We start from the raw sequence: 23,582 nt of genomic DNA on the forward strand, positions 1-23,582 counted from the left end.
ATCAGCAACAACTTTTAACATACATTAACAGAAAATCATGTACACAGGTTTCCAGTGAAAAAGTCTTTCCAGGATTTTCACAATAATATATCGGGGCAGTTTTTTTTTCAATTTCTACAAGTACCCTAAAATTCCAACAAGAAACCATTCAGAAGCTGAGGTTAAAATTTCTCTTCAAAATATTTTTAAGCTTAGCTTCAGAAGTTTTAACAAAAATTTCAAAAAACAAAATAAAACAATAATAAAAAAAACTTTTGGACTCCAAGTTTCTATGAGACTTTCTGGATTTTCCCGGCTGTAATTGAATCATCTGACAGCTTTTAGATTTTGCTCAATAAGTCAATAGAGCTCTGATCTAGTTCGAACAGCGGTTTAAAAATTTCAAACTTTTACATCTTTCTTGAAAATATGAATCACATTTAAAAAAATCAGTTCTTTGTCAAAAAGTCAAAAATGTGTATACAATACAATAAATGGTATCTCAATCTGTGTTTGAAATTTATAGCTTTTTACACGCTCCTTTATCAGTCAAAATTTGACCCCTTAACGAATCCTTTGATCCCGGGTAGAAGAAAATTACTAACGAAGGTCAAATCTTACCATTTAATAAAAGAGCTAGAAGAACAAAAAATAATAGCTGACTTTGTACCGGAAAATAACTCCATAATGACTAATATTATCGCTATAAGAACAAACCAAAGACAAAATATTTCCAAATGGAGAATAACTGAATAAGTTATTATGAAGTAATTGAGAACAAAGTGTGCACAAAATAAGTTTTTTTCAGAACAGATCATCATAATTATAAACTTTGTTCTTATGATTGATAAAAAAACTGTATCTTCAGTTCAGAAATGTTTTGTCCTTGGTTTGAGCTTATAATAACAAAATTAGTTATTATTTACTTTTTTTCTGGAACGAAGTGGGTTATTATTTCTTGTTCTTTCAGCTCTTATTCATAACAAACAATAACGAAATTTGCTTATAATCAATATACTATTTAAAATAAAAAAAAAATAATTCATCAACATCAAAACAAGTAATGATTGCAAAATATACCATTATGATGTTTTTTTTTTTATCTGTATTAACGAGATTTTTAGCCCTTGGCTAGTTCATCTCGGGACCCACGCTTTACTTCCCTTCCGAAGGAAGAACTCACATTTTGCGAGTTTGTCGGGAGTGGGATTCGATCCCAGGTCCTCGGCGTGATAGTCAAGTGTTCTAACCATTACACCAGGTCCACTCCACCATTATGATGTTATTTTACTTACTTGCTCATGAGAACTTATTTTGCTATTACTTCATGTTTTGATATCATTCAGTTATTTATTGTTATTCAATAATAACTCAGACATAACAAATTTTGCAAGTAGAACTTTTTTTTTCTTAGCGAGTTATTTAGTGTTATTCATAAATAACATAAATAAGAATAATAATAAAATGAGATATGATGGCTCTCTCATCAACAATGTACGGTACGGCGACCGCCACGGTACAACCTAGAGCGACTGAAACAACCGGATGTCGCCTCAGAATACGCGCAGAATCTCGAGGCTGCGTTGCCAGACGAGGACGTGCTCGATGAGGCCCCTCTAGAGGGCTGCTGGAGTACAGTGAAAGCAGACATCAACGACGCAGCCGAGAGCACCATCGGGTACGTGGAACGGAATCGACGAAACGAGTGGTTCGACGAAGAGTGCAGAACAGTTTTGGAGGAGAAGAACGCAGCGAGGGCGGTAATGCTGCAGCAAGGGACCCGACAGAACGTGGAACGTTACAAACAGAAGCGGAAACAGCAGACTCGCCTCGTTCGGGAGAAAAAGCACCGCCTGAAAGAAGCGGAGTGCGAAGAAATGGACTTGCTGTGCCGTTCCCAAGAAACACGGAAGTTCTATCAGAAGCTCAACGCATCCCGCAACGGCTTCGTGCCGCGACCCGAAATATGTAGGGATAAAGACGGAGGCCTCTTGACGGACGGACGTGAGGTGATCGAAAAGTGGAAGCAGCACCACCAGGCACAGGAGACCACGGTAACGAAGAAAACAACGACGCCAGTGCAGCGGAGGACGGAAATGAACCCTGAGGGAAATTAAGGATGCCATTCACCAGCTCAAAACCAACACAGCAGCTGGTAAGGATGGTATCGCAGTTGAACTCATCAAGATGGGCCGAACTTCAGGTCGATCACTATTTTGAATGCTGCCTACAAAGTGCTATCCCAGATCATCTTCCGTCGTCTGTCACCTAAAACGAATGAGTTTGTGGGAAGTTATCAAGCCAGCTTCATCGACGGCCGGTCGACAACGGACTAGATCTTCACCGTACGGCAAATCCTCCAGAAATGCCGTGAATACCAGGTCCCAACGCATCACCTGTTCATCGACTTCAAGGCGGCATACAACAGTATCGACCGCGCAGAGCTATGGCAAATCATGAACGAAAACGGCTTTCCTGGGAAGCTGACTAGACTGATTAAAGCAACGATGGACGATGTGCAAAACTGCGAAAGGGATTCAGGTGAACTATCCAGTTCATTCGAATCACGCCGGGGACTGCGACAAGGTGTGCTTTGCGGACGACATGTACATTATCGCCAGAACTTTTGGAACGGTGACAGTGCTGTACACCCGCCTGGAACGCGAAGCAGCAAAGGTCTGACTGGTAGTAGATGCCTCAAAAACAAAGTACATGCTAGAAGGCGGAACCGAACTCGACCGGATCCGTCTAGATAATAATGTTACGATATACATAGACGGGGATATTTTCGAGGTGGGGGAGGAATTCGTCTACCTCGGATCCTTATTGACGGCTGACAACAACGTGAGCCGTGAAATTCGGAGGCGCATCATCAGCGGAAGTCGGGCCTACTACGGGCTCCAGAAGAAACTGCGGTCGAAAAAGATTCACCCACGCACCAAATGCACCATGTACAAAACGCTAATAAGATCGGTGGTCCTCTACGGACACGAGACATGGACCATGCTCGAGGAGGACCTGCAAGCACTCGGAGTTTTCGAGCGACGCGTACTAAGGACGATCTTCGGCGGTGTGCAGGAGAGCGGTGTGTGGCGGAGAAGGATAAACCACGAGCTCGTTGCACTATACGGCGAACCCAGCATCCAGATGGTGGCCAAAGCCGGAAGGATACGATGGGCAGGGCATGCTGCAATAATGTCGGATAACAACCCTTTAAAGCCACTGATCCGGTTGGCATAAGAAGGCGTGGAGCGCAGAGAGCATGATGGGTGGACCAGATGGAGCACAAAGAGAAGCAGTTCCAGGTTTCCAATTACTAAATGCTTTAAATTTGCGCCATTGGTCTATCGTAAAAGCATTTTATTCTTTTAAAATATTCATAAATAATGAACTGCTAACAGCCCTGAAGCATATCCATATCCATCCACAACTTCTTCTAATTATGGCAACCCAAGCCCGAGCTTCCGATAACGACTCGTTGTGATCCAAGACCCCAATGCCGCACACTGACACATGCTGCACATTCTGCACCTCGTGCCAATCTATTTCTCCCTTTGTTGCTGCGAGACCGCTGAGCTGAGGTTCGAATTAATCTGTTATCAAACCTATTGAATTCAATTATGGAACCGTTTAGCAACCAACAAGCCGCGAAACCTAACGCACACACATGACCATTGGCTATTGCATTTTCCAGTGCTGTGCGCCGCCTGACCGGGCTTGATCGAAATCGATCCTCACGAACACGGCGGCGACGGACGACGATCGACCATAGCGCAGAACCGATCATGGCGATCAACGATGGACGACGAAGGCGACGCGTTTCGCTGTGTAGAAGCAATTAAGCAAGCCTCGCTCGCTGCTGTAGCGAAGGCGATCGCGCATGATCCGTCGGCATTCGTTACTCCAGTCGATAAATCAATCGTGCTTATCTCTTCCAACATGTTTTATGTTTTAAGGCCAATTGATGCCTCTTTGGTTGGGTCTTCGACGTCGTCGTCGCCGTCGTCTGTGCGTCTGTCTTTGTGTGTCTTCTCTAGTGCCATCGGGGCTTGAGTGCGGGGAGGATCCGAAGCGCAGCAGAAGACATCTTCAAACATCAAAAGTCAGTCCAAAGGCAACCTTTGACGCTCGGTGTGGGACCAGCCAGCGTTGTCTTTCCTCGGGGCCTACACGGCTTCAGCACTTGGATCTGGAAATTAATCTCTTTTTAACTGACAAAATTTAATTTATTGGTTTTTCTCCTTTCTCCGCACCCGGCTTTGAAAGAGCTGTTCCACTCACTCGTCCCACACTGATTCTGACTGACATTCCTCAGCGCGAGGCTTTTACTAAAATATATATCTTTTCTATCGTTCTGGAACAAAAATTGAATTCCAGAGTAGGTATAGAATCACTCCCAAAAGCCAAAAACCCCCAGAACAGGAAATCATCAGCGGATGACAGCAGCAGCAGGCAGCGAACAGCGCGGACTTATGCATGGTGGGCACACACACAAAAAACCCGAGCGGAGAATCTTCAAATTTCTCATAAATTGTAATTTATGTCTTTTCCATTTCTGGACCCGCCGTGGTCCCATTTTCGATTCGCTTTTGGGATGAGGGTGGTGGTGGTGGTAGTAGTGGCTTGACTGTCTCACACTTGACGATTGACGAGGTCGGTCGGGTGGGATAGTGGGACGAAATCGGGTCATTTGGTGGTCAAATTTGAAGTCCAATTCCATGGAATTCCATGAAATGTACGTTTTTCATTTAGTTCATGCATTTATTTAGCATAACATATGAATAAATAATTCCTCGTCACAACACTCGGTTTATGGCTGCAATCGTCCATCCTCGGCCGCTTTCCTCATTTGCCAGATCGTTCTACACCTAGTCCGCTCATCTGTGAACATCAGCTTTGCGATTAATTAAAAAAAATACTTAGAAATACTAGTTAATTTAACACAAACTCTTGTAAATGAATCTTAAGTTCACTTCAAGCTTACAGTCATCTAAAATTCCAACAACTTCATAGCAGTCGATATTTGAGTCAGTGTTCCAAGATGTTTTACAGTACAAACAGACGTAACACTCTGATAATTCCCATCGTACACCGATTTAACGGTCTTTTTCAAAATTTGATAGTTGATCAACTGCCCAACCGTAGCGCTCGCATCGTTTTTGTTCGAGTTTGACCTTTGCTCACTACCGCCACCTAGTTGGTGGTCGGCCAAACATAGTCCTTTTAGCTTGGGGCGTATATGTTTCCGTGACTGTGATTTGAATCGAAAAATGTTCGAAATATTACGTCTGTTTGTCTTTGGTACTAGGTATATATGTACGAAAAAATAAATCAAAAGATTCAAAGGAGCAACTTATATCAAAAACAACTTGATCTCCTAAACCCCCGATAGGGAACTTCATAGAGCAGCGTTTTTTTTAACTTTGAGTAGCTTAACTCTGCTGAATTTCGGAGGGAACCTCGTTGTCGCAACACGGATTGTGTCTCGAATCTGAATCATTTATTTCAATCGAAATTTAAAGCAATCTGCTCCATGATCTCATTGAGGTTGGGATTCTGATTTCAACTAGTTTTATAGTTTTAGTCCTAACTTTACGAAGGTGGATAATTTAGTGTCTTATCAGCAAAGTTTACAAATAATATTTTTTAATTGAATCACAGCGTGAATTTCCGAAAAAAAAGTTGGTTAGAGTTCCTGAGAAAGGTTCTAGTATTTTTTGTTGGCAAAGTTCCTGTAGTGATTTTAGCAGAATTCATGGACAAATGAATAATTTGTCTCTTTAATAAATCAATAAAAAACTTAAATTTTTGAGTATGTATTTTTGTCGAGTTTCAGAGAATATTTTGTAAAAGTTTGGAAAATGGTACCGAAATATCGAAAGATTTTTTTTTTGTTTAATTGAAAGAGCTAGAAAAGTGGTACGAACAACTTGATGAAAACATTCCGATTTTCAAGACTATAATAGAACTTTGGAAATCGTTTTCTACGTAAAAATATAGTAACAAGGTTGCTAAATCAATAACCAGCCAAAAAATTCTTACAATGATTCGAGTTAATTCCAAATAATGTTTTAATAAATTGAAATAGTATGTATATTATGTTCAACAATTTGGATTGAGGTTGTTACAACATTTTTTAGGTAAACCGACAAGGCCTTTCATTTTAGGTAGTTTTCAGCCTACCTGGTGAGCAGGGCCTTTCAACAGACGACGAGTTGGGATATTATCCAATTGATTTGTCTTTATTATAGAGACTTTCAGCCCTTGGCTGGTTCGTCTCTTCATATTATCCAAGATTTGAAAGTAAACTTAAAATTCATCCAAAATTATCCTTACTTTTAGTAACATCAAGACATTATGTTTTACATCGTTGGAAATTAATAAATCCAAATTTAATACTTGATAATTTTTAAGTTTAGTTTAAGCATTGAACTTATGTGAAAATTATCTGCTTACCAGGAATATGAAGATTTATCTACAAGAACATATAATGTATAGCAGACTTTGTCACGTGAATTTTACCCGAAACTTTGTAGAAGCTTTAATAGTTAAATCAGCAAAAAAGCATCAAAAGCAACTGTCCAAGGCGTGAATGATTTACCTTTACCACGTGGAGAGTTGCTTTCATGGCTCTTTCACGTCTTTGGAATGCTTACGTTATTGGACAAATTTTAGACAAAACTACAAGTTAAAAATCCTCCATAGACTATTTTTCGATAGTATGGTTCTGAACTGAGACAGTAGACAATGAATTTAACTCGTTGAAAGTGGATGTTTTCATCCCTCCTGCCCACTAGGTTTTTATCATTTTGATGTTCAAGTCAATGATAAGATTTTGGTTTTGAAGCACATTATCAATCATAATATTGAATGGTTTTGATTTTTTTTTAACCAACCAATGAATTCTCACGACTGTAACAAAAAAAAGAACCAGTAAATCCACCTAGCGGTGATGTCATCTTTCTCGTGCCTTCGAAAACCTATTTCAATAAAACTCATACGTTTAACAAAAATCCATTTCATGGCATCAGAAATCATATCGTTTATCTGGATTTTAATATTAAAGCAAAGCTCTTAAAAAATTACAATCTTGAATTTCGAGCTGCCATTTTGGATTTAAGTCCGCCACTTTGGAAATTCTGGTTGCCATTTTTTGGACATCTTCCCTGTATCAAATATGCCCCATATTGCCTGGATTTAGGGCCTAAAACACCATTGAACAGGCACCATCTTGAATTTTTAGCCGCCACCTCGGACTTTAGACCGCTATCTTGGTAATTCTGGTCACCATTTAAGTCTGCCTTGAAAATTATTACCAAATATACCCATTTAGCATTGTTCAGAGCCTAAAACACCATTAAACAGCCGCCATCATTAATTTGAAGCAGCCATCTTGAAACATAGGCCACCATCTTGTATATTCTGGTTACCAGTTCTGGACTCCGGACATCTTCTTCATTCCAAATATTTTAATATTGCATGATTTCGAGGCCTAAACTTCAATTAAACAGACGCCATCATGATTTTCGAGCCGCCATCTTGGATTTTAGGCCACCATCTTGGATAATCTGGTCGCCATTTATGAACGCCGGACATTTTCCCCAAACCAAATATGCCTCATATTACATGGTTTTGGAGCCTAAAAATAATTCACCGCCGCCATCTTGAATATGAGGCTGCCGTCTTGAATTTCGGAATGTCATCGTGGAATTTCTGGTCTTCAGTGTTGATTTCCACACAAAATTCGTCAATCATGCTGAAGGTTACAAAAATCGACGCAGTTTGATGTGTCGCATGATGGGGCTTGGTTAAGTTTTATATACGACCAGCTCTACCGATGCCTTAAAAGAGAGTGAACTTTTTTGTGCACAGACACACATGCATACACGCATACAGACATCATTTCAATTCGTCGAACTAAGTTAATTGCTATATGTGCCTTGAGGTTCGGAGGGCCTCTTATCGAAAACTCGTTTTTTGAGTGAACATAAAGCCTTTCAATACACTTAGATGTCCGAGAAAGGCAAAACATAAACAAACAACTATAAACAGGATTATCACACGAAATTAACTTCATCAGGAATTCCAGATCCTACATAATGACATAGTATTCAATAAAACTTTCCTACAAGTTCAGAAATTCCACAAAATTTGACTCAGAATTATGAAATAAGTCTCAGAAATAATAAATACACTAACGATTGACTGCCATTCCAAGTTGAGAACAATATCTAACAAAGTTTCTTCAAGCTTTTATAGTAAACGTTCTAATGCAGCAAATATTTTCAACTTTGTTAAAACTTCAAAAATAGGGCTCTGTAAACTACATGATTTAAATATGAAGTTGCACAATATGGTCAAAAATGTAGCATATTAGAAAAGAGAAAAAAAAAGTCACATATAAAATATTTAAATCCCAAACACAATGAACGTTACTGTATCGTTCAGAAAGTTATTTCTCGAATGGTAAGAGTAACTTTCGCTGGAATATTTAATCAAGAACCGCCGTTACGCGCCTTCTCAATGCAAAAACTGTTTTTTTTTCAAGTTTCTCAACAACGCCAGTAGCAACAAACATTAGGCAAACAAATTTCTTGATTGCTGGCTTACTGCATTCGTTTTATGACAAGCTTTGCCATCTGAAGGATCGAATAAACTCAAAAAAAAAAGTTGGAATTAAATCGGCACCAACAGTTCAAAAGGGCGTAACTGCATTTACAACCAATGCCTTCTCACAAAGCTGTGGAGCGTATCCCATCCCTCTCAAGCAATCCACTAGCACAAATAGAAAGATGAAATCCTCTTTCGATTAATGGATGTGAAATGCGTGAAATGAATGAAATACGACCCACAGCTCTGTGAGAAAGCATTGGTTGCAAAAGCAGTTACGCCCTTTTGAAATGTTGGTGCCGAAATATGTACAAAAAAGCTAAAAAAAACGTGTGGTAGTTCTTATGTTTCGTAGAATACCTTAAAAAATAAAAAAAAAATGATCTCAGAAAAAAATGATGAAGAAGATATAACAAAATCACTTTTCCTTGTTTTACGAAAGTGATCCAAAACTTTTGGTCGATGTTATCGAGAGTTACTTCAAAACTTTTTTCATACTTAATAGGTTATATTACCGCTCTCATCTTGAAATTTGGTTGACCCAATTTCCAGCGACACTGCCGTAAACTTATATTCATTTTTGAGAAAATTTGGCAACTTTAGCTAAAGTTAACTTACAAACATTTTTGAAAAAGTTTTATTTTAATCATGTTCAAAGTACTTTGACGTATTATCTTTTGAATGAGATATATAGTTTTAAAATCGGACGTAAATTGCTGGAGATATGGGCCTAAGAAATGACATGTTTTTGAGGGGGTGACCCCAAACTTTTGATCGGGAGTGTAGGTGTATCGAGAGAGACCCAAGTAACACCGAAAACATCTTTTCAAATATTATTTGAAAAAGATGTATTACAAGAGTATTAGTAATGAATATGAAAACATCTTTAGTTGAAAATAAGTTTGTATTAAGTATAGTGGTAACAATCTGCTACCAAAATCGTATTAGTTTATTTCAAGTTATCATACCGTTCAAAATACGTTGATTCCACATGTTCCTAGGCTCATTGTATCTCCTTCAATCAAGATGTTATGTGGAACATGGGCTCAACCTAATAAATACTAACAAGTTCGAACATGTTTATTTTACGTCAATAATACGTAAATAGAACAAGTACTTCTTGTTAGCAAGATAATTGAAAGATGATAGCACTCAATGTTTATGACTTTTATCCTGGCATTTTTAATATTCTGTGTTTTTATTTCGTACCTATTTCGAGCGATTACTTATTCTGATATACACATATGCTGATGTTTGATGGACTTGGTAACTGAGAAATCTGGGTTTGATAGATCCGTCATTGCGGATGACATTCGCCGATAGTGAATTTACCGCGCAGCTTTGGAAGCTTTAAGGGGCTGTCCATAAACCACGTGGTCATTTTTTTGGGACTTTTTAAACCCCCCCCCCCCGCGTGGTCATTGGTCCATACAAAATTTTTTATTTGTCCATACAAAATGGTCATTGGCCGAAACCCCCCCCCCCTTGATGACCACGTGGTTTATGGACATCCCCTTAAAACTATCTCCCATGTCAGCTGAGGCTACAAATTGATATCAACTTGTCTACTTACCTGAGTGAAGACTGCCTTTCACTCAGAATCCCAAACAATTTTGCTTAAACAGCCTAACACTAGTGAAAAAAAAACAAAACTGACTTGTTTAGATTTTTCACCAAAACTGTTTGTTTTGATTTTGCGATCTACACTTTGTGTTCGTGTTTGCTGTATTAATGTTATAAATAAGTGCCTTAAACCTAAACAAAACAACAGTCATCTGCTTCCTACAACATTAACAGCTAGATGATTATAATTCGTCCATATGATGTTATTTCAACGTTAATCTGTTGCATTAAACAAACATGTTACTGTGTTGCTTCTGGAACGTAATCAAAAGGTTTTGGAAACAATCATTCTATAGCAGGCAAATGATTCCTAAATTGAATGGATTTACAGTGCCTGGTAAAATAATCTATACATCTTCATCTTAGATGACGTAGCTACATAAATTATGTAATCGTTTAAATCTAAATGATCAAATTCACACATTCCCAACATGTTGTAATCTGCACGCTTGCTGCATCAAAGGCTTTCCAAATTCAACTAAAAATATAATTGCAACTTTTTTAGACGACACTGTATCCCATAGCCAAGCCACCATATTGCATTTTTGCAAACCTAATAGAAAGAAGATGCTAAAAAGTAAGAAATGAACGAAATATTTTTCTCAATATTCGTCGAACTGAGAGCGCATGAATTTATGAAGAATAAAAATGTATATTTCATCAAAAATCATGGATCGCACTGAAGTTACTTACTCCTGAGTAATGAAAACGTATATCAATCATCCAATTTATACTAAGCATGTACATCATTTTTGCTTATTAGCAATTTTCAAGAGAGGTTTTGTATACAGGATGCTTATTTTCATTTTGTTTGAGCTGAAGCTGTCGAATATTATTCAATAATCGGCAATTGGTTATCGCTAACTTCCTGCCAGCTTAGTTATAACAAGTGAATGTTGGCGGCGCTTTGTTATTGTTCTAACTATGTAATGGAAAACATCTTTTATAACATCAAAGATGTTCTATAAGCCGCCATTTTTTGCGCTTTTTCGGTGTTATAGGTGTACAGATTTTAGTTCTGCTTATTCATAATCTAACAAGGGGATTTGTATAGAACGTGTATTTCGTACAACTATATAACAAAGTGTGTTACTTGGGGACCCTACAGCGACCAAAGCATGCTTATTAACCATAGCGAATTAGACATGTTAATGCAGATTTGGACTTTGACGACAATAACAGATGAAGATACTGCATAAGCCACCATTTTCCCAATACGGGAAATTGTCTGCGCATTTTGCCAATACACGTCTCAGGAATTCAAGGAAAAACCTTACGTAAACTCTGCTGGAATTATCTATTGGAGTTCTGTCAGATTTACTTCAAGAACTACTTCATTCACACTTTTGAATAGACACCAAAAGATCTTTAAATTTGTCTCCAAAAAATGAAAAAATATACATATTTTAGAAGAATTTTTGAATGACGAAATTTATAGTGATTTTCTGGAGACTTGTTTACATATTTTTGTATATACTACTCTAGCGTCAACGTTGTATGGGGAAAATTAAAATTTGATCGCATCAACCCGGAACAAAGCTCTTTCAATCTATATTAACGTTCAAAACAACTGTGCAAAATTTGGAAACGATTGTTTGTGTCCCCGCATTCCACATTGCGATTGAAATTTTTATAGAATTTAGTATGGAAAAACTTACTTTTTTGCATTTTCCTCATAAGTTGAAAATTTTTGTCTAAAACTATGTAACCGATAACGTTAAAGTAAAGTCTAGGATGTACTGAAAAACTTTGCCGAAGACCGCAAAGTGTTCCGACACTTGTGAAAAAAGTTATACGCTTGGCAAGTTAGGTAAAAATTGAGATTTTATTATTGATGTAATTCCTTTACATGTTAAATGTTAAGCATCATCACACGATCTGCGCGTAATAACTTTTGTCACAAGTGTCGTATTACTTTACGGTCTTCGCCAAAGTTGTTTGGCATATCCTAGGCTATACTTCAACGTCATTGGTTAGATCGTTTTAGACAAAAATTTTCAATTTATGAGAAAAATGCTAACAAGCACGTTCCATACAAATTTCAATCGCAATGCGGAATACGGGGACGCAAGCAATTGCTCCCACATTTTGCACAGTTAATTTGGACGCTATAAGGAATCGGAAAAGTCTGGTTTAAAAAAAATCGACTTTGTTGACCCAGTCTAGGATATACGTATCCGTATACTTCAGTCAGTATACATCTCTCATAATAATACGAGACAAACTCGCTTAAGAGAACCAATCAATTAGAATTTCTTTTGAAGTCGGTCTTTGTTATTTCTACGTTCAAATTTAACTTGCATCTATACAAATAAAGACAAATACGATTACAAAGATTACAATATAAATAGTATTAGGAATAAGTGGATATTTGCGACTTGTTCACTAGCGAGGCCAGGTAGAGGCAGACATGCTAGCAGTTTTCATCGCTCAGGAAACATTATTTTGAAGAAAATGTATACCTACCCGATAGCGGAGGTTTTCTCATAAGGTCTCTAAACCGTTACACTTGCTTACTAGGGTTCTGGAAAATCAAGTGCGATAACATCGAATCGTAACAATTTAGGATTCTAGTACTATGGTGATACCGTGATACCCTCTTCATCCCACCGTAAAGCCCCAATTATCTTTCAACCTTTCAGCTGATCTTAGGACATGATAAACTTATCATTTATTCTAATTATGGTCTTTGGTACTATGTATTCAAATTAATGACGATTCTAGAAGTGCAACGATTTAGCAGAAACAGTTGCGAAGTGTAAAAAAAAAAATTGATTTTGATCTTCACGACTCCCACCGTGCCACAGAGATAAATGCCGAAATGGCGAAGAAAAGACCGATTACCATCATCGAATCGCCCGTCCAAGCCCAAACCAAACCAAGCATCATTCGATCGTCTCGTAAATGTCGCTCGTCGGACGAAGGAGAGGCGTGGCCAGTTCAGTTCGTAAGACGACTATACTCGGTCCTTCGCTTGATTTACATGTCTCGAGAGTGTGTCTCTCGTCGTCGTTCTTGGCCTGCCTATACCTACGTATCGAATGGCGGGGACGACGAAATGGACACGGTGCGATTGAAGAAGAGGGTTGAAAAAATAAATCTATGATTAATGACAGACCGCTCACATGTCATCTGGTTCTTCTAGTCCGGTCAGTGCGTGATGCCCGTGGTGAACCTGTCCCCGCGTGTGGACGTAGGCATTTGATCACTTCGAATGTCGTTCGCTTGTTTCGAGTAAGTGGAAGAAAAGGAAGGGACCTGTCTCTCGCTGACACTTTCTGATGATGTAGGCAGAACATTTTCAAAAATATGGACGTGGAATGGGAGAACGTGAGATTGAAAGCATAATTTCGAATCAACCGAGGGACCCCGCAGTTTACGCACATCATTATATATGAAACGTGTAGATAAATTTTAAAATTTATTTCTGAACCATCATAAATATGATTTATTTGATAATAATTCTCGTATCGCACTCGCTCACAGTCGGATTCCGGCCGTAGACAGCGACCCATTGAGCGAGCGTCATTTCGACTCGACTGAATAAACACAAGCATCGAAGGAGGGTAACTCAGAAAAAATGGCGTTCATCCACAGTTTTCTGTACATGGACAATTTATGTTTTCTAGATCCGGAGTTTTCCAAACCGAAATCAGCTCTGACAACGCACATCATCATCATCGTCATTGTCATCATTACGAAAAAGACTGTAGACTCGTACCGGGGTTCGCCGTGACGTTCTGTAGATACACGCATGTGGCAATGATGATCTATGCTTTATGGCTGTCAACCTCCCACCCATCACACCACCTCCCCCACCCACCCCTCTCGAACCATTTTCAGTTTTAATCATGATGGTGGTGGATGGTGCGCTCGAACGCACATGATGAACGCCCGTTTGGCACATATCATATCATCACGAACCGACGAAACGCACCGAAGAAGAGACAATTCAAGAGACAGATAGACGGAGAGAGAGAAAGAGAATGGGGCCTGTTCAGCATCCGCACCAACCGATAGCTCATCCATCTCGTCTCGCAGCGGCCTTCGTCGGTCGGCTGCGTTATTTCGCTATGATAATAATAATAAACTCGTAATAAAACAATAACTGTAAATCAAGTCGAATTGACAATGACAGAATTATCCAATAACATCTAACTATACACACAACTATAAATCAATTTTCATTCAGTCATTTAAACATTTTATAGATTATGCTCGCTCGGATCGGGCCGAGTTCGGGTTGGTCTGCATACATCGAGCGAGGGCACCGCGATCTCGGACTCGGATGAATGAGCTCGTTCGTACTTTATACGCGTGGTAGGGGCATCATTATCCCGTGGCGAAGGTTACAAGTGCGTTTTTTTTTTCGGTCGGGACATTTATTTGGTCACAACTTTTTTGAAAGAGTTAAGAGTTATGGTCTGCTCTGATGTATGTCATATACTCACCGCATGGTGCCACTTAATGTTTGCTATGAAATGAAATGCCCAGATGTTATATTCAATCGATGAAAACTTCAATCATAATAAGCTTGAATACTTGTTTATTTACTGGGGTACAATTAAGTTAGTCATTGTTCACTCATTATACACTCAAAACTAATTCCAAATACCATTCTCTCTTCTCCAACCCTTCCAGTGAAATGGCCAGCCCTAGATGCCAATCGAGGGAGTCATCCGGCGGTGGACGTTGCCCCTCGGACGAATCGATTCGCTCCGAGGGCGACCGGGACGGACAGAACTCCGGTGCCAACGTGAGCCCGGTTTCGATCACGCTCCCGCCCACCCTCGCGCCAGCAGCCGCCGCCGCCCTCCTGCCTCAGCATTCAGCCGCCATGGCCGCCTATCTCAACGTGGCGGCCGTAGCGGCCCAGCAGAACCGACTGCTGCTAGGATCCCCGCTGGCCGGACTAGCAGCCGCCCGCAACGGCTCACCGCCGATTCTACCTCCGCTGGCGTCCCCGACCGACGAGAGCGACGATGCCGTGTTGGACTTTAGCAAAAAGCGATCCGACAGTGGTACGGCCGACGAGGACGCTAACAGTGACTGCGACGAAGGGGACGCTGTGAACCTGAGCGGGAAATCCGGCGAGAACAGCCCGCTGGATCTGTCGGTTAGCACCCGGAAACGATCCGGTGATGACTCGGAATCGCCTCCACCAAGGAAAGCTCCACGATCTCTGGAATACAAACCACCAATAGTTAGTCCTTGGAGTTCACCTGTTGGTCCACAGCTTCCGTACTTTGCCGCAGCCGTTGCAGCTGCCAGCATGTCTCCCAAGAACAACCACTCAGACTGGAACGGCAAACACAAAGGTGTCGTCAATGAAGCCGCTAAAGCCTTAGAAAAAATGACCGAAATGAGTCGTTTGGGTGGGGATGAAATCTACAGGCCGTCGAACAATAACGCTGGAGGTGGTGGAGGAGCTACCGCTGGCGGTGGCCGCCATAGTGCTTGGCAGTCCCACTGGCTCAACAAAGGTGCCGACTCTGCCAAGGATGTGCTAAAATGCGTTTGGTGCAAGCAGAGCTTCCCTTCGCTAGCTGCCTTGACAACTCACATGAAGGAAACCAAACACTGCGGAGTTAACGTTCCTCCCGGCACGGGAATGCCTCAACAGCCCATCCAGCAACAACCACCGAATTCGTCCGTTCCCAACAGCGGTAGTAGTGCTTCCAACAAACCAACACCCAGTGAACTGAATCTATTAATTAAGGAAACTATGCCTCTCCCAAGGAAGTTGGTCCGCGGCCAAGATGTTTGGCTTGGAAAAGGAGCTGAACAGACTCGACAAATTCTGAAGTGCATGTGGTGCGGTCAAAGCTTCCGTACTCTGGCCGAAATGACCACTCACATGCAACAGACGCAACACTACACCAACATAATCTCGCAAGAACAAATCATATCCTGGAAATCAACGGATGACAAACCCGGAGGCCCTCCTGGTCCCAGCGGTGGAACCACGCCAGTACCTCCGGGAGCACCTAATGCTCCACCTGCGCAAGCAAACAGTCACGTAAGCGCAGTGCTGACCTGCAAGGTTTGCGATCAAGCATTCTCCTCGCTAAAGGAACTCAGCAATCACATGGTCAAGAACGCCCACTACAAGGAGCACATCATGCGTTCCATCACGGAAACTGGTGGCCGACGTCGACAGACACGAGAGAAACGAAAGAAGTCTCTTCCTGTACGCAAACTTCTCGAAATGGAACGCGCTCAGCATGATTTCAAAAATGGCGAAAATCCAGCGGTGAACCCCGCTGCCAACAAACCAATCCGTGACATGGGAGCTGGCAAAATCACCTGTGAAAAGTGCAATGAAAAGATCGAAACCACCATGTTTGTGGACCATATCAGGCAGTGCATTGGTGGAACGGCCATCCTCCAAGCTCAGCAGCAGCGAGAGAAACTCAAGAATGCCCTCCTGTCCAATACGATCATCCCTCCGGACTCGATCAGCCCAGTGACACCCACCAGCCGGGATGGTAGAAAATCAGTGGGGGATGATCTGTCCTCACCGCTTTCCCTGCAAAAGTCACCCATGCCGGCGGACCTGTCTTCTCCGGCGTCAGCCAAGAAAGACGGAGAGAAAAGTTCTTCCCCATCAGTACTGAACGCAATAGAACAACTAATTGAAAAAAGTTTCGATACTCGATCGAGGCACCCCAATGCCAACTTCGGTAACAACAGTCAAAGCACTACCCCATTGGGATCAAGCATACTAAAAAGGTTGGGAATCGATGAAAGTGTAGACTACACTAAGCCCTTGGTGGACCCACAGACAATGAACTTGTTACGAACGTACCACCAGCAGCAATACGTGGCACAGTTCGGAAGACGAGAACGAAGTGGAAGCGAATCTAGTTCCATTTCGGAACGAGGATCGAGCCGAGTGGATTCCCTAACCCCCGATAAGAAATTCGACACAACCGGCCACTCAACGCCAAGAGGAACACCGGAAAAACAGTTTATGGATGATCATAACAACAGCGACGGCCAAGGATCGATCAACATCAAACGGGAGATGCAAAGTGACGACGAAGATGAAGCGGACAAACATGAACCACCGAAAATCAAAATCAAAAAGGAACTCGACGACGATGACGAGGAAGGGCCGATGCGACCACCGAGCAAATCACATGAGGACGTGTCCGATATGGAGAAGGAAATGAAGCGGAGGAGTAGTGTTGCGTCAAGTCCTGCACCAAGTCCACGTCTATCGACGGCAAGCGTACCGTTGAGTCCATCAGCTAGTCCAATCAGTGATCATCATTCCATTGCCTCGAGATCAACGCCGGGAGGAGCGGAAGCGAGTGGTGGTGGCGCTGGTAAGAAGACATCCAGTGCGAGTGTAAGCAGCAGTTTGGGAGCGTTATCTTCGATGTTCGATAGTCTGACGGGGGCGAATAGTTCGGGCAACGTGGAGTCGGGAGGATCGGGTAAAAAGTCCAGTGCTCATCCTTTGGCGGCTTTGCAGAAGCTTTGTGATAAGACGGAAACTACTCCCAATGCAAGAGGAGGAGCAAGCAGTGCACTTCTGTCGGCCACTACAAATGCTCCCGGGAGCAGGACTGCTCCAGGAGCGATACTGGCGTTCAGCTGGGCTTGCAACGACGCGGTAGTTTCGGATGAATCGGTGATCAAGTGTGCCTATTGCGATACGACGTTCACCTCGAAGGGAGCCTACCGGCATCATCTATCGAAAGCTCACTTTGTAAACGATGACGTGATTCCTGATCCAAAAGGTTCGTCGATGAAGCCGGGCTCCCCACTTTCGCCCAAATCTACCGGCAGCGGGGTGACAGGTGGTGGCGGTCGTGATAGTGTAAATCGGTCCGACGGAGGAGGTACACCAATTCCACCGAGCAGTGGCCTCGGCAACAGTGGGGGCGGTAACAGTAGTGGGAATGGACAGGCGAAGAGTCCACCTCCGGCGCAGTCACCGGCGGCATTCGACGAAAGTCCGCACTCCAAGTTTCTCAAGTACACCGAACTGGCCAAGCAATTGTCATCCAAATACGTCTGACATTCCTAAGTTTGCATACGCGCTCCTCTTGGCAAAAACCCGGTAGGTTTGTTTCGTTTTCCTGTTGTGCTGTATTTTTTATGTAAATATAATCCGCTGAATTGTCGGAACGATGATGGACGGCTAGCGAGATAGAGCAAGAGGGTATGGTTTGTGTACGAAGAAGGCGAAGAAGCAAACGTCGCAAAGAAATTGTTCGAGTGCGAGCGAGAGGGGGAAAATCGAAGAAAACGAGGCAGTAAATAAAGTATTTATGTGTGTATCCATTTCTGCTATGGGTGCGTTCAATAACCACTTGAAGGAATGTAAACGACGAAGGAACGGATCAAAAGGAGACGGAAAGAGCGTGTGGGATGGTAGGGTCACCGGTCCGTGCGGCAGTGATCAACAACAGAAGCGGTAAAGCCGACGGGAGCAGGTTTTTTCTTCTCTTCTATGTGCGATTCGAGGCGGCCTCTTTAGAAGTGTTGGTGAATCTCTTTTTTCCGCTTCTTTTAAATCACTCGCTTTAATGACTTTTATATACACATCAGCAGCTCTTGCCATCATCAGTAGTGACGATGGTGGCCGTTGTATGTGAGAAGAAACTCCAACACAAGCAAGTGAACGACGTACGAAGCAAACGAGGGCACATCAACTGCTACTGCACACACAACTCTCAGAGGAGGGAACACAAAGTAGAGCGAGGCACAACTCGTTACAGTGTGAGTTTGGCCCGAGAGTGCAGTTTTGATTTTTTTTGTTTGTGCTGTGCGAGAAGGAGGACGGAGAAGAAATCAATCAAGAAAATAAAACCAACGTCAGCGAAATATCTTGGCCGTGTGGCTGGGCTTGTGTTCCCGTTGATGGGTGGAAGATGGAAAGGGTAAAATACAGACAGAAAGCCATCAGAAGGCCGTTCGCTGGTTGCAGAAAAAACAAAATGGAGTTTGCATGGGGCTTTAGAAAGATGGGACAAGCCTCGCGGGCTTCGATTGCTTCTGATTCAGCAAGTTGGCTACATATTGACATACATGTAACTGAACCGTCTCATTTGCACTCGAAAAATTTCTGTACTTGTTTATGTGATCTTTTCAACTCTTTTTGTAGGAGGAAATTACACACTAAACAGATGGTAGATTTCATAATTCCATTTCCACATGTGATTACACATATCTTGAAGACAGCAAATTGGAAACGCAAAAATTTTAAATTTTTCGCTACTAAGAACTTCGCGGTGTTCCTGCGAGCGCATAAAATGTAAAACATTTGGCAAGAAATCGTAAACAAAACATAAACCTTCTGTAAGAGATGCCATTTCATTGGTTTTGTTTTCATTTGGAAAAAATGTGTATTTGAATGTAAAAAGTAATCCAGCTATACGAGTCATGAAAAACATACGAACAGAAAAAAATCTTTAGAATCTCCTCTTAAGTAGTACCAGCGAAAGTAAACATAAAGAATCAAGCTATACGATGAACGAAACACAAACTAATAAGATCCAACTAGAAACCATTGTGAGTAATTCTGCATGAAGCAAAATATGTTAAAATTATTCAATTTCAATCGAAAATTTGGTATACGTAATTTACACTGGAAAACAAACATAAGTATTATATTATCACTTCCGACCCTAATGGAACATAATTACACGATAAGCAGCTGTAACCAGCCACAGTAACAAAATTATACGAAATTGAAACTTTTGGTATACGGAGTAAAAAGACGAAAATCCTGGAAATTGAGAAAAAAAATATCCGGTATTCAGTTACGAACCAGTGAACCTAATCGAAAAAGTATTATAGCATACTCATTGCGTGCCAAAATTCAGTATACCTATAACCACGAAAGAAGCTTAAGCAACTCTCTTTCGTGTAGCAAAAACAAGCAAATCTAAAGTCAAAACAACCACAAGCTTCGTTTTCCACCACATGCAGATAGTAGTATAAAAAGCTTTGTTCAACAACGTCACAGATTGCTACACAACTAAGAGCAACTCACTTCAATTGCTCCCAGATTTGCATTTATTACGTGTTAATATTTCTGTTTTCTTTTTTATTTTGTTTTCTGTAACGCTAAAGCGAAAATGTTGTGATTTCTGTAAATAGTAGATTGCTTTCACATCTTGTACAGAGTGTAAGTCATTCGCAAAATTAATAAGTTTTTGTTTGATTCTGTTAAATTGCAATTTTATTGTAAAACTCACAAATTGACTATTCCGTGAAATGCGATGTAAATACTAACTAGACGTACACCTTGAGAACACTTTTCTACTACCTTAATCAGAAGCGAAAGAAAATATATTAAAGGAAAACAACGTACGGACTTTGAAGTAATCATTTGATTGGACACATAAAACAGCTTAGAAACACACAATTTCAAACGTTGTAGACACTAATGAACTAAATACTGCGTAGGATTAAATGAAAAGTAAAACAATAAAGCCACACAAACTCGTATTTATTGAAATTATTAACTTCTCTCCGATGGAAGTTGTTACACCTTAAATAGTATTATAGAAAAACAATGCGCTAACGCCAACAATACGAGTGAACAGCATGCAACGTCGTATACGGATACAAAAAGATCCAACTACATCAGTATACTCGTGCAACACACTAAAATCAAATCGATGATACGAAACCCTAGAAAATAGTTTACAAAAAAAAACACAGTCATCTTGATAAGTCGAACGGAACTACAAGTACTAAAATGGTATACGTAATTATGGAAAGGGAATGAAAGAAAACGAATCAATTCGAAAATCTGAGATGTCAAATTGGAAAATTGTAAATTTTGGACGATAAAATAGAACGTTAGCATTAGCAATAAGCTCTGGGGAATTCCCATCAAACTATTCAAAGAATCTGAACTTGGATGGAGTTCGATTCTCATCACTTAAAATCAAATGAATAATAACGAGTAAATAGAAACCAGTGTATTTATAGTGATATCACATTACAAACAACAAAAAAAACGCTGCATTGATGAGAACATTTGAAAATGCAAATAAATTATTGAATAAAAAAAATGGTACGCAGAATAAAACCGTTCATTTAAACATGCAAGCGATCAATTTCCGAATGCTATGGCAAATCGATTTCATCTGACTGTTATCTTTTTCCTCTTATCCAATCATCCTTCGTTGAAAAGCTAGAATTGGCGGTAACGGAATCCACGATTTGTTATTGTATGATGATAACTAATGAATTAGTTTTTCTTTTCTTCGTAACGTAAACCACAACAACCGCAGATTGATTTTTCCAGTGATACGGTAATCGATTTCCTTGAGAGGAATCCGAAAAAAACCAGCGTAAGAAAAAATACACCCACTAAAAGTAAAACAAAATCTATAAATATAGATATAAATATATATTATACGAGATATAAATATCAATTATTATTTAAATGCAATTTTTAAAAATTTTAAAAAAGGAAAGCTCAAAATAAAAATATGTATATGTTAAAAATTTCAAACAAACAGATGTTTTTATTCCGGATTGTCGGTCAAGGGGGTTATGACTTTGGAAAGAAATGATGTCCTATGGATTTGCTCACATATATCATTGCCTCTTTTTTTTATGTCTGATTGTATGACCACTGCATTTGCCAAATCTGCCGGAATCCAAAGTCTTGTAAAGGCCATTCCTTCAAAGAGTCATATCTTCAGCACACGGTAGGTATTTAGAATGTAGAAACAAACAGTCGTGGAATTTGAAAGGACCAAATACAGTCGGGTCTTCTATTATACGCTTTCACTCACTTTACTCCCAGCGCGCATTCCAGGCTATCTTTTAACCAATTTAGTTCATTTTTTGTATGTGATAAGTCTAACTGCTCTAAAAAACAGCTGGATTGGATGCAGGACAGCTGAGAAATTGCGGTGGGCGTATGGTGGGTGGCAGCGTCTAATAGGAGACTCGATTGTAGTTGAAATTAGTTGCTCAATTTTTTTTTCATATTTACTGTTTATATTTCGTATTACAGGCATCCCTTTAGAATCCGTTTCTGCCCATGTATTCCTTTGAAAATTTCTTCCAGAGATTCATCCGCGAATTTTGCTTGGAGCTTGTCCAGGACATTCTCAAGAAATTTTCAAAAAGCATCATTTTGAAACGGATTTCTTCAGAAACTCCTCAGGGGGATTTCTTCAAAAATCGCTACAGAAGTTCGTACAAGTATTCCGGCATGTATTTCTTCAAAATAAATTTTAAGGAATTACAAAAACTATCAGAATTTTTACGGGGAGTTTTCTCTTGCATTTTATTTAAAAATTTCTTTAAAAATTTAGAAAGTTTCCAGTAAATCTTTCAAAATAATTGTTGGAATTCCTCCAGAGGTTCCTTCAAGTAATGCAACAATAGTTCAGGGATTTTGGAACAATGTTTAGGGATTTTCTCTGGAATTTATGTAGAAATTTCTCTTGAAAGTCCTCAAAAGATTGTTCTGGAACTATTTCGTGTTTTTTTTTAGAAATTCCAATAGATTTATCCTTAAGATTTATTTAGACCTTTCTTCAGGGATTCTTACAGAAGATTTCCCGAAGATGCTTCGGGGAATTTCTCCAAAGACTTTTTCAACAATTAATATTTAATGATTTTTTTTAAAGATACTTTTCTATGCACACCTGCACAAGTTTCTTTAGTTCTTCCAGTATTTTTTCGAAGATTTCTTGAAAAATCTTTTTTTTTTCAAAAATTTCTTCAGTGAAAACATCTATGACATTTTTTTTTTCTGCAGGATTTTCTTCAAAAATTTGTCTAGGTGAAATAATGCTTGGGATTTTTGTGAAATCTCTTCAGTACTTGTAAAGGAAATTCTTCTATAAATTCCTCCAAAGGTATGTGCAGGGTGCCTCCAGAAAATCTTCCAAATTTATTGAAAGCAAGATTGAGGATTTTCTTCAAGAGCATCGCCATTACCTTGGTGTGAAATTTCCGCAGGGATTCCTTAGAAACTCTTAAGAATTCTTTCAGAAATTCTTTCACGAATTTCTGCCGGAATCCCTCCACAAATTTCTAAACCAATCTTTCCTTAGAGTTTCTTTCAGAGTTTCTCCTAAAGCATTTCATCCTAAGAAGAAATTTCAGAAAGTTTGTTCAGGTATTCTTCCAGGAATTCGTCTAGGAATTCATTCAGAAATAACTTCAAAAATAGGTTCAGAAATTTTCTTGAACTCTTTCAGAAAATTTCCAAGATTTTAATTCATTCATTCATTCAAATTCCCAAAACTCTAAAAATGTCACTTAAGATGTTTTTTTTTAAGATATCCCTGCATAAATTTCAAAAGAAATCCGAGTAAGAATTTCTGGAAGAAGTACTCTCCAATGATTCTTAAGAGGGATATCTGAAGATATCGCAA

General features: G+C 40.1%; 1 protein-coding gene across 2 annotated transcripts in view; it reads left to right on the forward strand.

The window, feature by feature from the left end:
* Window positions 1-21,701, forward strand: part of LOC115254961 (protein tiptop) — a 151,707-nt gene extending 130,006 nt beyond the window's left edge. For both annotated transcript variants that reach the window (XM_029852653.2, XM_062850065.1), the window contains exon 2: window positions 14,854-21,701. In XM_029852653.2, coding sequence (XP_029708513.2) covers window positions 14,854-18,241 — 3,388 coding nt within the window. In that variant the 3' untranslated portion in view covers window positions 18,242-21,701. The remainder of the gene's footprint in view (window positions 1-14,853) is intronic.
* Window positions 21,702-23,582: the final 1,881 nt, after the last annotated feature.

Source organism: Aedes albopictus, chromosome 2 (genome assembly GCF_035046485.1).
Source record: "Aedes albopictus strain Foshan chromosome 2, AalbF5, whole genome shotgun sequence".
Classification (NCBI taxonomy): Eukaryota; Metazoa; Arthropoda; class Insecta; order Diptera; family Culicidae; genus Aedes; species Aedes albopictus.